Genomic DNA, 16,499 nt, shown 5'->3' on the forward strand with positions numbered 1-16,499 from the left:
TTCATTGCAGCCTGAGTATCGGAATGTATCGGTATATCGTATGTTATCCAATAACATACCATCAGCTGGCCTTTCCAGTGACGGGATGATAAAAAAACCTGACATCAAGAAAACCTTCACTACGGTGTTCAGTAGAAAAGACGATTCAATTTCATTAATTCCTTCATTAATTTATTCCTTAGAAAAACAGAAATAATTCAGTAATTTTTTTTCTTTTTGGAACCATCAGCTGGCCTTTCCAGTGACGGGATAATAAAGAAAACTAACATCGAGAAAACTTTCACAATGGTGCTCAGCATTAGATTTCATTCATTTATTTTTCCGAAGAACAGAAGAAATACAGTACATTTTTTTCGTTTTAGAAAACTGTCATTCAAACCTAAGGTGATTGGAAAAGGAAGTCCACAATCCCTGATCACAAAAAAAATACCATCAAATGATACACAGATGGTACTTGAACCACGATGAGGACTGGCACTGGGTTATTTGGGGCTGATACCAAATGCTCATTATCGTTAGTCCGCTGCCCAAAGGTCTTTAAGCAGAGATACTTTTTGGAGTGATCCAACCCAGGAAAATTCCGCCAGAGTGGTTCTCTGTCGGTAGTATTTCTCTTTCGGTCAATAACTATTTTTGTCTGATGTGCCTCACAATCTTATACTGTCACTAGCTGCCACTGGTTACCTTATGACAAAAACTGTCAATAAAAAATAAATTAATGAGAATTATCAGATTTTTTTTTCTTCAAGAGGGCGAGGTGTGGTGATAGTAGAATGAAGGATTTCATTGCAGCCAAGGGTGGGCAGTGAAAGGAAACGCTTTGAGAATGAATTAACACACCGGAAAGTGTACTTTGGGGTATTTGGGGGGTTGTATGAGGCCTGGAGATGAAAATGGAGGATTGCGCCCAATGAGACTTTGGATCAGCACACCGAATACTATCTTGTCGCAAAGTTTCAGCGAATTCAGCCGAGGGCCATTTTCCATTAGAATTTCGCGTGGTCCTTTCCACGTCTACATTCTGCGGGAAATAATACGTCGCAGACGACGAGATCGGGCACATCCGATCTAGAGATGCGTTCACACCGCGTAATCCGATATCGTGAAGAAATAAGAACCGAAATAGTCACGATCCGTACGCGCTATTATGTTCTGTTTACACTGGTGATGTTTGAACAGGTCGCTCCGATAGAAAGCATCGCTTCCTTTTGTCGGTGGCGCGAACCCGACACCATTGTGTCCGCCTTTCCCAAAGTCATGTCGGAAACCCCTGTTTTCTTAACCTCGGTAAACATCGCGGCCGTCCGCAAGACGTGGCTGTTCTTATCCCTTCGAGAAAATGATCGAGTACGCTAACTGACAGAGCTAAAAATAATGATGTGATCGTTCGAAGATGCCATGGCCGTCAGACGTACTCATTAACTTATTGTCGATGAATTTGAATAAATCGTAAAAATTGGATTGACTTTACTAATAGAAAGACAGTTATCACCTTCTTCATTCATCAAAAATATGAAATCTGAAGAAACTACACTGTAGCGAAACTATTGTAATTTATACCGGGAGATTTTTGCGATAAAAACTCATCAGATCATTGAACTCAGGTTTTTCAGAACTCACATAATTGTCAAGACTTGAGCCTTGAGTGCTCTCCTCTCAGAGGCTTTGACTTGGGCAGCAATTCTATCTAAATCCCTTCTCCCTTGTTGAGATATTCTTCTACGTCCTTCAAGGACAGCTTCAATGATTTTCAAGGCTTCTAAACTTTGAAGGGCTTGTCTACAGATCGGCAGAAATGGGAAGGTTTGGTACCATTCCTCTTTCTGTCTCCGTAGATCTTAGTAACAGTACCCACACCAACTGGGCTCCTCATGTAGATGTGACGTGAAATAGATGCACATCTGGTATAATACCAGTCACTGTCTATCTGGAGTTTATGATTTCTTCTTCTTCTGGGATACTACGACAAGATGCGTTCCGGGAGCTAAACTTCTGGTGCGGCCCTCAACGTCATGCTTCTGGAAATATCATTCTTCAAGGCTCTCCTGAATTTCTTGAAGATTCTCAAAAAACGGCACCAGTTATGTTATACATCATAACTCTCACGTCGGTGGGCATCTTAATATCCTGCTCATCTACAATGAAGTTAGAGTAGTAGAATTCCCCCCCAAAACCATCTGCTTTTTATTCATTTTTCCATAAAATGTTTATTTTTCGAGATTTTCAACTGATTCACCCGGTATTGTGCCACACCCTTCGGCGAGGTATTTCACCGTATTCATAATATTTTTCAATCGACTGTCGAAATAATCCACTAACGGTTTATATCGCAGCATCCAAGGCTTAAGATCAAAACCTACACTCGCTTCGTCAAATGTATCTCCCCCCCTCCCCCTTCCAATACAGATGCGAATATCTCGCCCTCTGGGGGTTGATAAATAATTCAAGTACCTCGGCCTACCGGCGGCGGCATTTGGCATACGCATTATCGTATTCCCCGTCTCGTTTCTTCGGCTCGTATCGATGTTGCATCTACAATTACCGGTTCGCGTAATGCACATCTCGGTAGCGAGAGGGCGTTCCAGGAAAAAAAATGAAACATATCGCTACAGGACCATTCGAAACATCAAAGTCGCTATATTGGTCGGCTATATTGCCTTAACGCTGCATTGGATAGCCGTGAGGAATGAAAATTTCCATGCTTGTTATACAGGGTGGTTCTTGTAGTCATGAGCGATATTTCACAAACTGATATCTCCAAATCACAGGTAGTCATAGTTCCTCGCCTAAAATTAACAACGTGAATTGTGATCACAGTTTATGGGCCAATACACTCTATTAGTGATGACGTCACACACCGCCATTTCAGTTCTCCTGTCAATGTTCAGAATCCAAACAAACAAATTTTCATTCAAAGTAGTACGTTGTCGTTGAAGAAATTGGATTATTTTGATAAATAAGATTATTAAAGGAACGATTTTACTATTAATTTATAGACAGAAGGCACGAGATTAATGCCAGTAAGTTAGAACTTGAAGTTGAACTAATAAACACGGCTTTTTACAAAATCAGGGGAATGATACAGGATTCAAACTTACTGGTATTTACCTCGTTCCTTCTGTCTATGAATTAATACTGAAATCGTTCCTCAAATACTCTTATTTATGAAAATAAGCCAATTCCTTCAACGACACCGTACTACACCTTTTTCAGTTGTAATTCAGAAAATCAAAGTTCAATTTCAGAAACGGGAACATGTATTTCAGAATAAGAATATGTAATTCAGAAAAGAGAAATTGAATTTCAGAATAGTTAATTTAATTTCAGAAGAACGAAATTGAAATTCAGATTAGGAAGTTGGATTTCAGAAAAACAAAGTTGTAATTCAGAATAGCGAATTGGAATTCAGAAAAGGAAAATTGTATTTCAGAAAAAAAAAATTGTATTTCAGAAGTTATCAATTCAATTTCAGAAAATGGAATATGTAATTCAGAACAGTATCGAGTGATGAAACATAGGTATCTATGACAATGTGGCATCGAACCTGTCTTAATGACATGAGACTTAACTCATTCCAAAAATTCACACAATTCCAAAAATGGAATTAAAAGATAATTGGCGAGGCATTCTGTGACTTAGTGAACAGGAGTTTCCTCCTCTTCCCCACATAATCTGCACTCGTCAGTTTCTGTTAAGCCCATTCTCATCATATGCTTCCTTAGGCTACAATGTCGTGTTAGAAAGCCAGTGGGGAGGCGTAACTTATTCTTGCTGAGATCCAAATACCTTTTGGACCTTGCAGTTTTAAAGTTCCGGAACTTTTTGGAATGATTCATTCCCGCAAGATTCCTCCAGAGTGCTTCTCTTTCAGTTTCTTCCTTCTCCAGAAACTCTTTCTTATAGGTGCATTTGCCTATACCACAGAAAGGTTCTAGGCCAGTAAGTGGCGTTTGAACTCCTTTTCTGGCTAGTGTGTTAGTCTCTTCGTTTCCTTTGAAATTATGAATTACAATTTCTTATTTCTGAATTACAATTTCCTTTTTCTGAATTACAATTTCCTATTTCTGAATTTCAAATCACCAAATCTGAATTCCATTTTATATTTTCTGAAATCAAATTTACCCTTTCTGAATTACATATCACTATTCTGAAATTCAAATTACCGTTTCTGAATATAAAGTTCTTATTCTGAATTACAATTTCCATCTTCTGAAATTCAATTTACTATTCTGAATTACAATTTCCATATTCTGAAATTCAATTTACTTTTCTGAATTACATTTTACGTTTTCTGAATTACAATTGAAAAAGGTGTAGTTTGAATGACAAGTTATTTGTTTGGATTCCGAACACTGACAGGAGAATCAAAAATGGCGGTGTATGGCATCACACTAATAGAGCGTATTGCACCATTCAAAAAATAAACGCTGTTTACGCAATCAATGTTTAGTATTAATCGATGATTATAATTTTTACCGATTGCACCGTTTGATAATAATCGGTGTTTAACTCAACAGGAGATATGTTTGACAACATTTCAAAATATCGACGGTGATCATAGAGAAATCAGGAATTTCATTTTTCTATTATAATGTTCTCTGTTCTTTGGGTGCAAAGTTAACGTAAATTATAAATTATCATTATAAATTGTCATTAAATGATAATTCACGATCTGAATCTGAATCCATATTTCAATTTTGAAATTCCTCACAAAACCAAACACAGAAACACACGATGTTACACTATCAGATTATGTCCATAGAGAAATAATGTTTATGGTTATGTAATAAGTCATATGTTTCGACGTTTTGAGTTGCGCAGAACCATAGATCAAATTGATATGAGGTCTAAGCGCAGAACCCCTGTTCCTAATCGGGAACATAAACGTCCAAATTTTCCTGTTTAGTGTAATCGGTGATTTGGCCACATTAAACGTCATTTAAAACATGGTGCAAGAGAAATCTCAAAGTAATCAAACTTTAAATTTTTAATCAGTGTTTAGGCAAATAGTGCAACTGGACATACAGCTGTGGTATCAAATCGTGAACGCGAGACGTACGAACTTATAAGGGCGATCCTCCTATATCTCTCTTTGAATTTCTTCTTCTTCAGACTTCACTCATTCAGTATCGGACATAGGCCTCTTCCAGTTTCTTTTATGCTTCTCTGTCATTTTCCGTTCTCTTTCATTGTTTTTCTGCTATAGATATTGAGTTGTCTATCCATCTCTTCCTGGGTCTTCCTACGCTCCTCTTGCTTTCTCGAGGTCTCCAAAATGTCACCCTGTACAACCATTTCTCCACATTTTGACTTGCTATGTGTGCCACCCCCTGGCACCTCCAAAATAGGAACTAACCACGAAAAGGAATAAAGCGTTTTCCTATATGCAAGACAAAATTTCAAAACGCTGATAGTCAGATCGGTCTTATAAATACCAAGGAAAAGAGGCAGATTTAAAATCAGCGAGTATAAGGGGATGCATATATCTCCATAGTATTTAGAAGCCCGATCATACTATTGATCCATATTTTAGGTTGAAGTCTACAACCAAACATTAATAGTATCTGCAGCAAAGTTCATTTCACAACATAAGAGGACGTGAAAACTTATTCAATAATGAAAATGAGATCATTCAAGAAAAAATTAATCTTAGAGCACAAAGTACCCAACTGGCATATTATTCGCTCAGATTCTTCACTCTTCTGAATAAAATCCGTCATAATGTGCTCAGTGAATGCTTTTATTACGAATAATATACAATGTAAGTATTACACTTACATTTTGTCATGGATTATTTTTTAGAGAATAAAATATTACTCCTTCTTGGTCTCCAATCACAAAATTTCTAAGATTAATGATACACAGTGTTCATGTATTTGTATAGAGATGAATAAAATGGAAAAATAATATACTGGTTAACCTCCAGAAGCTTCAAAAATAAATGTAGCATCATCACTTACCTTGATACCAAAAACATCAAATTGAATTCACATTTAATAAAAATTATGTAACCTTTAACGAAAAGTATCATCGAAACAAAGTGAAATCATTTTTCGGAAATGTTCTGCTGGCCTATTCAACTGACTCAAGTGCAAAATAATGGAAAGAGAATACATTTTTCACGCATCTACTAAAATTGTTCATTAAAAATATCAAATGAAGAGGTAAATTGTGTGAAAGGATTATACTCCTCACAATAATGACTATTATTGTATAATCTACTATTATTGTTATGTTTCTTTCCAGCTAATGCTATCCTGGATCTCGAATAAATTCGAAATGAAATATTAAAAACTCACCTAACTACATCTTGCACCCTATTCGCCGGAGCATTCTTAGAAACATTTATCAAAATGACGGCCAGCAAATTCATCAGTGACGTCGACAGTGGCTCACTGGGCAGGGATTCTTCATAGTTCTCGACATTCTACAACAAAAACATTTTTTTCTCAATTCCATATAATACTTTCCGAGCTAGCATACCGAAATCAAAATACACTGCTAAAAATGAACACTTCATTAGTAATGAGGAAGACCTGTACACCAATGAGCTTTTTCTGTTAAAACACTAAGCACTAGCGTATAGGGTGACTTCCTGTTGTGCACTTACTGTCACTCTCATATCAAGGCGTCAATATTATCTTCTACAGGCGATTCAGAAATATGATGGTAATTTTCTGATAAAACAAGATGATATTCTCACTTGAAGCCCAAAACTGCAAACGTGACTAGAAGTTGGAAATTGAAATAAATTACATTAGATGAAGTTGCTCAGGCTAAAAATAATATAATTAAAAATGAGCTTCTTTCAAACAATTGCAGATTTATTTTCATGAAACCCTTGAACCGATATTTACGATCAACTTAAGCATATTGATTGAAGTTATGCTTGATACTATTCAGCACGCAAAATTTAAAAACATCGAAGAATTTCGGATATCTACTCAGTTTAACCTAATTCAACTCTATATGATATCCAAATAAATAATCATCATTGCCCATTTTCTTGGACCCCAATGAGAGTAACAATAAAGTCACATCAACAATTCACCTTAGCACGCCAGATCTTGAAGGCGTATAAGCCACAACAAACAACTACCTTTCCGCATTTTTTCAGTCGTAGATAGAATACATCGTGTGCGTCCAACCAAAGCTGTATAAGTTAAAAATACGTTCATAAATTTCATGTCTTAGTACTTACGACTATAATATTGCATATCATAGAAGTGTATATAGGGTGTCGTGTTTAAAATGCCTACCGCCTTGTTCAATACATTTGACACATCGTTTTCTTACTGGATCAACAACTCTGCAGAGTTCAGAACGTTTGTGACCCATTCCTGCACAACATGATTTGATTCTATTCATCTGATCATCTCGAGTTTGAACGCGTATTTGATATACTTTTTCTTTTAATGTGTTCCAGACATCAAAATCCAAAGGAGTAAGATCAGGGCTCCTTGGTGGCCATCTTACTGGACCGTACCTTTCAATTCATTGTTCTCCGAAATATTCATTTAGTTAGCCAATTTTATTCCAATTCCAACCAAATTTGTTGTCTGTTTTCCAGAGGCAATAGATTGGAAGCTACGGTCCAGTAAGATGGCCACCAAGGAGCCTTGATCTTACTCTTTGGATTTTTATGTCTGGAACACATTAAATGAGTTTTTTCTGTGCTCTTGTATCATACGTTGAAATGTATGATGCCCGTTCACATAACCTCTGCCAATACTGAGCTTCATCTATAGTCCATTCAGGAATTATTGACATCGAAGTAGGCTTTATTTCTGGTAACAAAATTATCACTAAAAATTGCTGTGGTTCATGATAGAAATATTGAGTTTATATTATTTTCATCATTTTTGTGTCAGACAGATCCCAAATTTTCGAAATTACGAAGGGGCGCATACAGTCCTGATTTCATAAATTGGAATTCAGGTTCTATAATGTAAAACTATAGTGGATTGCTATCACATTTCAAGGTCATCCAATGAAAAGATATCAATTCATTTGAGAATCGCCGATGACAGATCCCATTGAAGATTTAAAATATGTATATTCCTTTCCACCAAGGACACTGGATACCAACCTGCTTGCAAAATTCTAATCAAATAACTCTTATGGATCATTTTAACTGTGAAGAAAACAGAAAATTCTAAACTGGTGAAGAAAACAGAAAAAACTGGTTGCTAATTTGAAAAGTGTAGCTAAGTGAATGAAAGAGCCATATCATAATAAGACAGAAATAAAATTTTAAGAATCAATTTAGTATATGAAGAATTTTAACATCGCAGTTGTACTGTAACTTCCAAAATTGGAACCAATTTATCAGCCGATGTGAATTACTTTCTAATTTTACTATTTATTTAAACTGTTCATGACATGAATGATTGATTAAACTTGTATGAAAAATATAGATAGTATTTGTACACTCAAGTTTTCTATCTTTTATTGAAATGCTTTGATACTATTTACTACTAACTACATAGATTATTTTGCTCATTACAGTGATTCACTCACTAAAAGCATTTTTGCGTGAAATTATTTTTAAATTGTGAATTTTAAAATTTTATTGCATTCTGTTATTATGTTTAAGTGGTTAAGAGGTGAATAAATTCTTAAATTTACTATTCTGAATATAATTTTCGATCAAATGCTCAGTAAAAAGTCTATAAAGCCATTAGAATTTATTAGATTTTTGGATTACTCACTGAAGAACAAAAAACAGATATAACAATACTTAATTCGGCAATTCATTATTTTTCAGGGAATGTATCTCAGATCATGTGAAATTTGTGTTTTTTATTTTTTTGTTTCAATGCTATCTTTTGTTATTTTTTGTAATTTATATTCACATTGTCCTGTAAATGGGTTAAACTGTTGGACAATAAAGCTATTATTATTATTATTATTTATTTCAAAAGAGAATATAAATAAACTATAGATGCAATGCCAAGACTTCGTTTACAGATCTTTTTTATATAGCTTGATATAATATAACTTCGGTCATGCTCCATGAATTTTTGAAATTTATCATTTTAACTGTGAACACGTTATTCCAATTATCTTCAGAAAAAGTATTAATTTAGCAACCCAATTATAAAATAATTCTCCCTTCATAGATTAAATAATCCTCCTGGTCACCACTGTCAAAACAAAACATCCAGGTAAATATCCATCAATCCAACATTCAAAATAGTGCTCCTTCTACTTTTACCCTTGAATATACTTGAAAAACTTTTTATTTTCTTCCACTGTTGAATAAGACTGCCATTTTCAAATAACCAAGTTTCCTCTAGATGAATGAATTTCAAATGTTGTAAATATTCTCTATATTCACCATAAAATCGTACTCAACTAATAATATTTTTCTGTTTATCAATAAGAATTTTCCTCTTATCAACTGTCTTGAACTTGTAACCAATTAATTTTATGTAATGTTGTCTTTGACTGATTAAAATCCAGATTTTTTTTGGTCAAATTTTATCAAGACTGATATATTAATTGCTTTTAGTAACAATCAAATCATTCAATGATCCTTTGAAGGTGAAATCGTATTGCACAGGTTTTCTTCCACTAATAATCCACGCTGTAATGACTTGCCTTCTTCTTTTTTCAAACAGTACTGTGAGAAATACTCAAATAAACTAATCAATGTGTGTTTGAAATTGATACAACTTTATGGTTTCAAAATTTCTTGGATCAAAACCAATAACACAAACAAACTGAACAATCTAACCTCCTGTCAATGTCATTTCCAATGCCAACGTAAAATCTACAATTTAAAATGTTACTGAATGAGCCAGTATCAACTTAATTTCGATTTTCCACACCCACCCGGGATGTCAATAATTCCTGAATGGACTCTACACATGCTTTCTGTTTGAGGTTATCAATTTTTTTGTATTGCTCTTTGTAAAACGAATATGCGATTTTATAAATGAAATCAGTAAAAAAAAATTAATCATTGTACAAAAATTGCGGAACTTTTTGCTACTCGATCGATTCCAAACGTTCGCTATATCTGAAATAACAACCGACTGATCAGATATAACCCCTGGAATGCGCAAAATGAATTCACCGGTCCCTTTTCGGCCGCTAACCCTTAATCCGGCGACGGAAGACAAATTGATATTTCCCTGCCGAAAAAAAAAAGAACCGACGTCCCGACCGTTAGATGGCTGATTTAAGGTTTTATGGTCCGTGGAGAAAAACTAGTAACATGGAAATCGAATTGATGTCCGCGCCATTTGGCAATTCGTCCGATTCGGTTCGATCTTTTTATGCATGAACTATCTATATCGGACTTTCGGAATGACTTTCACCTCGTCTCCCGTGAACCTCGAGCGAAATTCGTCACGGTGAAAATATACAGGGTGGGCCAAAATTGGACACTTTCGAATGGTTCATTGAGAATTTTCTTTAACAACTAAATAAACGAATGAAAATCACTATTTTCAATACATAAACAAATACATAATGTAAAGATTAAATATCAGACTTCTTATTTAAATGTCGGCGAATTAGTTCTTAAGATTTCTTGACATCCGGTTTCATGGTCTTTTTTCCTGGGGTCCACCCGGCTGGGCAAACTTCACCATGTTCATCAGTTAATTGGAAAGCCTGTACCAACCTCAACACCAACGTCGACACACTTCTTTCTACTGGCAAATCGTTGATTGTGATTTGTCTCAGGGTTCCTTTTCCATCGATGATAAAGAGACCTCTGAACGGGATACCAGATTCTTCATCAAGGACACCGTAATCTCTTGAGATCTTGCCGGATTTATCAGCCAAGAGAAGAATTTTCATTGGTCCCAAACCACCTTGTTTCCTGGGAGTATTTACCCATGCCAGGCCATGAGAAGTAGTATTTCTATACTAGGTAAACGGAAACGGATGTCGGTGTCTGAGGGTCAATTTTCATGAGAAACTCATTGGCGAAAACCGCCATAGCTCCATAGCTATCATCGTTACATAGTTACAGGGTGTTTTTCGAAAATGTTCAGTTTCGAGATATTGCTATAACTTTTCATCTGTTGAAAATTTTTCATTTCTGTAAAAACAAATTGATATTTCATGAGATATCGCTATGAAGTGTCTTTTTTTTTCAAATGGGACGCCCCGTATATTTCTACATATTTCGATAGAGATGAAAAATACTATTCCCAAAATATAGCATTTACTTAATATTTTTCTGAAGTCATGTGCGAAGTCCTAACAGGTGGCCGGCAAAGTCGCCTGACCTAACATAGCTTCAGCTTCAGTACGCAGCATCACTCAAAGTTGTCACAACTATCATGGGGTTGAGTGGAGTAGCTTAAGCTAAACTTCGCCCCTATATCATCTATTATTTTTTTCTTGCAATAAAGGCACAATCCCAGATATTTAAAATATCAGAAGGGTAGAGCTCGGTCGTGTCCGGTCCTTGTGGTCCTTCTGGTTCTCGTCGAATTTCTGGTCCTCTTACACGCAATCCTTGGACCTGTCCTTCGCTTCCTAGGAATTTTCTCACCGTCCTTGCAGTACCTAAAAGAACAGCTTTTGCATTATATTACATATATACTCACTAAGTCCTAGTTGCTTGATATTTCTCTTGAGATTTTTGGGTACTATTCCTGTTGTTGAGATGATAATTGGAATAGTTCTCGTTGATATCATTCCCCACTGGCGCTTTATCTGGAATTCGAGGTCCCTATATTTTCAAATTTTTTCGACCTCTTTTTGACGCATGTTATTGTTATTAGGTATTGCTACGTCGATGAGTATTGCTGCCTTTTGATGTTTATCAACTAGCAATATATCTGGCCTGTTGTGAGGGACTGTTTTATCAGTCAAAACTGAACGATCCCAGTACAGTTTATAGCGTTCGTTTTCCAGGATGGTTTCCGGTCGGTACTTGTAGTATGGCACTTTTTCAGAATGAATTAGTGTTAATTTAGTTGCCATTTCTTGGTGTAGTATCTTTCCTACTGCATCGTGTCTCTCTTTATGTTCATTTCCTGCAAACATTTGACATCCTCCCGTGATATGTTGGATTGTCCTATTCGTTGGACACCCATAACGGCATCGATCGTCAGTAATAGTTCGATCCTTTATGATATATATATATATATATATATATATATATATATATATATATATATATATATATATATATAAAATCGGTTTTAAAACGTCCGGCGACGTTGTCCGATGCCTAACTTCCACTCGTTCCTATCGTTCCATTGGTCCTCTCTTAGATTCCTATCACTCATAGCCTTGGTTATTCCTTCCTTCCATGATTTCTTGGGTCTTCCTCGCTTCCTGCGGTTTGGTGGTATCCAGTGCATGGTCATCCTTGGCAGTCTGTCCACATTCATCCTCTGTACATGTCCATACCACACTAGCTGTTTTCTTTCAATATCTGTTGTTAATGATCCATCCACTCCCATACGCCGCCTGATGTCTTCGTTTCTGACCCTATCTCTTCGGGATACTCTTACAGATCGTCTAAAAACATCCATCTTTATGATATGCTTGCAGTAATTTCTTGTTGAGATCGCTTGATCTCACCTGATGTGAGCCAATAGTTCGACGCTTCAATGTCGACATGATCCTGGTTGACCTCGTTGAAATGTCGTCCATGTAGGGGCTTTTCTCTCCATCTTTGCAGTTTTTCTTGGATTGTGTGATGGTTGTATGACAATTGCTCCTCATGCAGTTGTAAAGGTGTTGATTCGTCTGCTTCACACAGTACTTTGTAGATCTCTGACGTGCCTAATTTGTCTTTGAAGTATGTTCGTAGGCATTCAATTTGACCATGGGCAAGTTCCATGATGTCTAGCAGACCTCTGCCTCCCTTATTCCTCGGCAGTGTCGTCCTCTCAATGCTACTTTTCGGATGGTGCTTGTGTGCTTTCGTCATCAAGGTTCTCATTTTGCGTTGCAGGCTTTCTATATCTATATGCTCCATGGAATGACACCGAAAGAGTATGTGAGAATTGAACATGCATATGTATTGATAGCTCTCGTCATGTTCTTGCTGTTGAGGTTTGTTTTTAAAATTGTGTTGATTCTCCTAATGAACTCAGTTGTTAAGTCTTCCTTCATTCTTTGATGGTTTATTCGTCGGTTTTGTTTTATTCCTAGGTATTCAGAAAGATCGTCCGATTTCATTGCTTCTATCTCCTGTCCATTGGAGAGAGCTATCGGTTCATCTTGGATTTTTCCGCGCACTACGCTAATAGTACGACACTTGTCCAATCCGAATTTCATCCCCACGTCTTTCGAAAAATTTTCCATCAGTTTGACCATGATTTGCAAGTGGTTTTTGTTGCCTGTTATAAGTTTTAGGTCATCCATGTATAGCAAATGATTGAGTGCAATAATATTTCTATTTCCTTTGACATTGAAACCTTTTTCAATAGCATTCAGTTGTTTAGAAAGGGGGTTCAGCGCCAAGCAGAATTATAAGGGACTCAATGAATCTCCTTGGAGAATTCCCCTTTTTATTGGAATCTCTTTAGCAGTTATGTTTGCCGTAGAGAGTTCGATATCCGTTCTCCAGTTGAACATTGCATACTTCAGGAAGTTTATTGCAATTATTATTATTAATTTTCAAAATTGGACAAATTTCGAAAAATTTGATTTATTCACTCAAACTGACTGACTTTTTCCTGAAAAATCATCTAGAAAGTCAGAAGCTTCAATAAATTCATTCAATAATGAACAACGACAAAATGAAATACATCGAAATGCAGTAATAAGTGATAGATAGAGTTTATCTCTTCTGCATTCTTCTTCTTCTAGTGCCTATCCGATCCGGATGCTAGCTTCTATATAAAAAGTCGTTACTAGATAAATAAATAAAAATAAAAGAAAGCGAATGAATTCCCCCCAGTAGAAGTTATTTGAAGAGTCGTTAGAATTGAAAACCATTGGCTTATACTCATTTCTCTTGTCGAACCAGATTGCATATAGCCATTATTTCTCAATATATCGCAACAGTTCATTCATTTCATTCATCAACTATTCTCCTAACTAGATGTGTTCAGCATTAGCCACATCCTTCAATTTTTCCCATAAGAAATAACCAACTGGGTTAAAATCTGGAGATCGAGAAGGCCATGAAACGGGCTTCTTCATTATTTCCATGAATATGAAAACTCACCCTGTATCTTTCTTGAGAAAGGCAGAAATTAATTTTTTATAGTCAATCTTTACTCCCCTATTCCTACTCTACCTCTCATAAGAATATGTACAGTTACTCCCGGACACCCTGTATATGTCTCCCAATCAAGCCATACTGTCACAATACAGAAGAAATAATGGAATAAAATTAACATCAGAAGCTGACAAACTGGAATCTATGATTAAATTTCTTCAACTTACCAACTTAATCAATTCAATCTAGATCTTATATTGTACTTATCTATTCAATAGTTCTCTTTTGTTAAAATACTTTATTATGTGAATGAAATGTACTGTTCCGTAGTGCTAATGATCTGAGAAATCGAAGCACAATAAATTTTAATTAAAAAAAAAAATTAACATGTTGCAAATAAAATGGAAAAAAAGGTATTCGAAAAATGAATTTTAAATGAAGTCATCTTTCGAATTTGAAAAGTATGTTCCTGGGAACAAAAGCTGACTGCGCCGCGACGTTTAGTGTCTTTATTTGTTTAGCCGATTTTTACGCGCAACTCAAGTCAACATTGACTTTTATAGAATAAAAATATATTCGACCGAAATATAATTCAACCAACAAATTCTGAATCTTTGATGTACCTCTTTTTTAGCCAATAATAATAATGCTATAATCCTCACCTGCAGCTTCACATTGAGGAGATCTATGGCAGGCATTATTTTGTTGCTCATAATCACATATTTGCAGTTTTTGATACCTTCTGGCGTCTCATTGCACAGTAATTGCCACAAATTGCAACATATTGTCAGTGTTCTGTAAATTTCATAAGTCAGGTTGAATTACTAAGACAAAAATATTTTTATCATATCATGATCAAAATGAAAAAATTGAAGCAATAGAACGGGTAAATATCCGAATATGACAGACTAATTTATATTTTTGTAACTCCCATAACTTAAGCAATAGAGGAAATGATATCATCTAGGAGCAAGTTGGAAATAACAGCATAAGAACAGAATATCTGGGATACCTAAGAAGTTTACAAAATTCAATAAAAGCATTATTGATTTTATGCAACAATTGATGTTCCAAAATTTTATATCCATAAAAAAGAATAGAAGAGTGAGAGGTGAACATGAAGTAACCCTATGAAATAGAAATTTCAGGTTTAAAAAGTTTTGAGTAGTTCAAAAAAAAATTGGACAAATAATATTTTTCTGATTCTGTGGATAATCCGTTAATTCTGCCACATCTTGTGGAACCAAACTGTGCGAGAATATCGCAGATTCGCACAGGTTTTCATGATTATATTTATTATTTCGATACTCGGAACTCTCCTGCCACGAATTTATCTTTTATGTGTCAAATTTGTGATACAGAAAACAGTTCTGTTTAATGCAAAAATCATTAAACAATATTCATGGAAATATTCCATCAATTCATCCAAAATTCAGTGAATTAGAAAAATAATGTATAATACTCGTTCAGAAGGCTCATTCTACTACTCTTCCATTCAAAAACTTGCCACTTTTTGTCTCGTGGAAGAATATCAATGCCTTCTGCACTTGTATTATTAATAACTATTCCACCCCCCATATCAAAATTATGATTCTATCAAAGATCATATGATGAATTAAAACTCACTTGGATGGAATCGTTGTGTTTGTGTCTTGACCCATTGTTAACAATTTCGCCAGTGCGCCAAATCCTCCTCCACACTGGAAGACCAAATAATCGTTCTGGTTCCCCTTGGTGACCATCCTATTGATTTCATTCAATATTCTGTCCAATTGAGCAACATTGGCAGGTGACAACCCCTGGCTAGCTTGACCTATTATGCTGCATAGGGTAGTTATATTTCTAAGAAGACTCCTTTTGTTTGCACAATCCACATTTTCAAACGTATGTGTCGACTCATATTCTGCTCCTTTTAGAGTCATCCTTTGTCTTATTTTTTTGCATCGTTTTCGATAGGCTTTGGCTCGTTCCTTTGCAGCAATAACAATGGGATCTTCTTTACCGGCTGGTGCATCAACAATCTGTTTGAGGTTATATTGTTCAAGTTCGTTGGCGGTGAAAGTAGAACTGCCTGAATTTGCTAATTTTATTGCTTCCTGATGACTTCGGCCCCTCAAATGGCTCATGAGATAAACCTCCGATTTGATCTATAAAATAAATAAATTTATCAGAAAATGTTATAGGGATTTTCAAATATTTTACTGGAGAATTTAAGGCGGTTTTTCTTTAAATTCAAATATTTTTTTTAAATGAATACGAATATTTTCATCAATAACCTACCCGTTTTCGCGTCATCTTCAAAAAAGAAGTCAAAATTATGGTGCAGTAAATGACAATACATTGACAGGTATGA

At 35.6% G+C, this 16,499-nt stretch overlaps 1 protein-coding gene across 2 annotated transcripts in view; it reads right to left on the reverse strand.

Annotated features, from left to right (window-relative positions):
• Positions 1–16,499, reverse strand: part of LOC123670981 (S phase cyclin A-associated protein in the endoplasmic reticulum) — a 113,447-nt gene that overhangs the window by 83,685 nt on the left and 13,263 nt on the right. Inside the window, exons 8-11 of one of the 2 annotated variants that reach the window (XM_045604597.1) lie at positions 15,773–16,293; positions 14,809–14,941; positions 7,100–7,153; positions 6,300–6,427 (exon numbers count right to left, since the gene is read on the reverse strand). In XM_045604597.1, coding sequence (XP_045460553.1) covers positions 6,300–6,427; positions 7,100–7,153; positions 14,809–14,941; positions 15,773–16,293 — 836 coding nt within the window. The remainder of the gene's footprint in view (positions 1–6,299; positions 6,428–7,099; positions 7,154–14,808; positions 14,942–15,772; positions 16,294–16,499) is intronic. The other variant, XM_045604598.1, reaches the window with a different exon arrangement.

The sequence above is a fragment of the Harmonia axyridis genome, chromosome 1, assembly GCF_914767665.1.
Source record: "Harmonia axyridis chromosome 1, icHarAxyr1.1, whole genome shotgun sequence".
Classification (NCBI taxonomy): domain Eukaryota; kingdom Metazoa; phylum Arthropoda; class Insecta; order Coleoptera; family Coccinellidae; genus Harmonia; species Harmonia axyridis.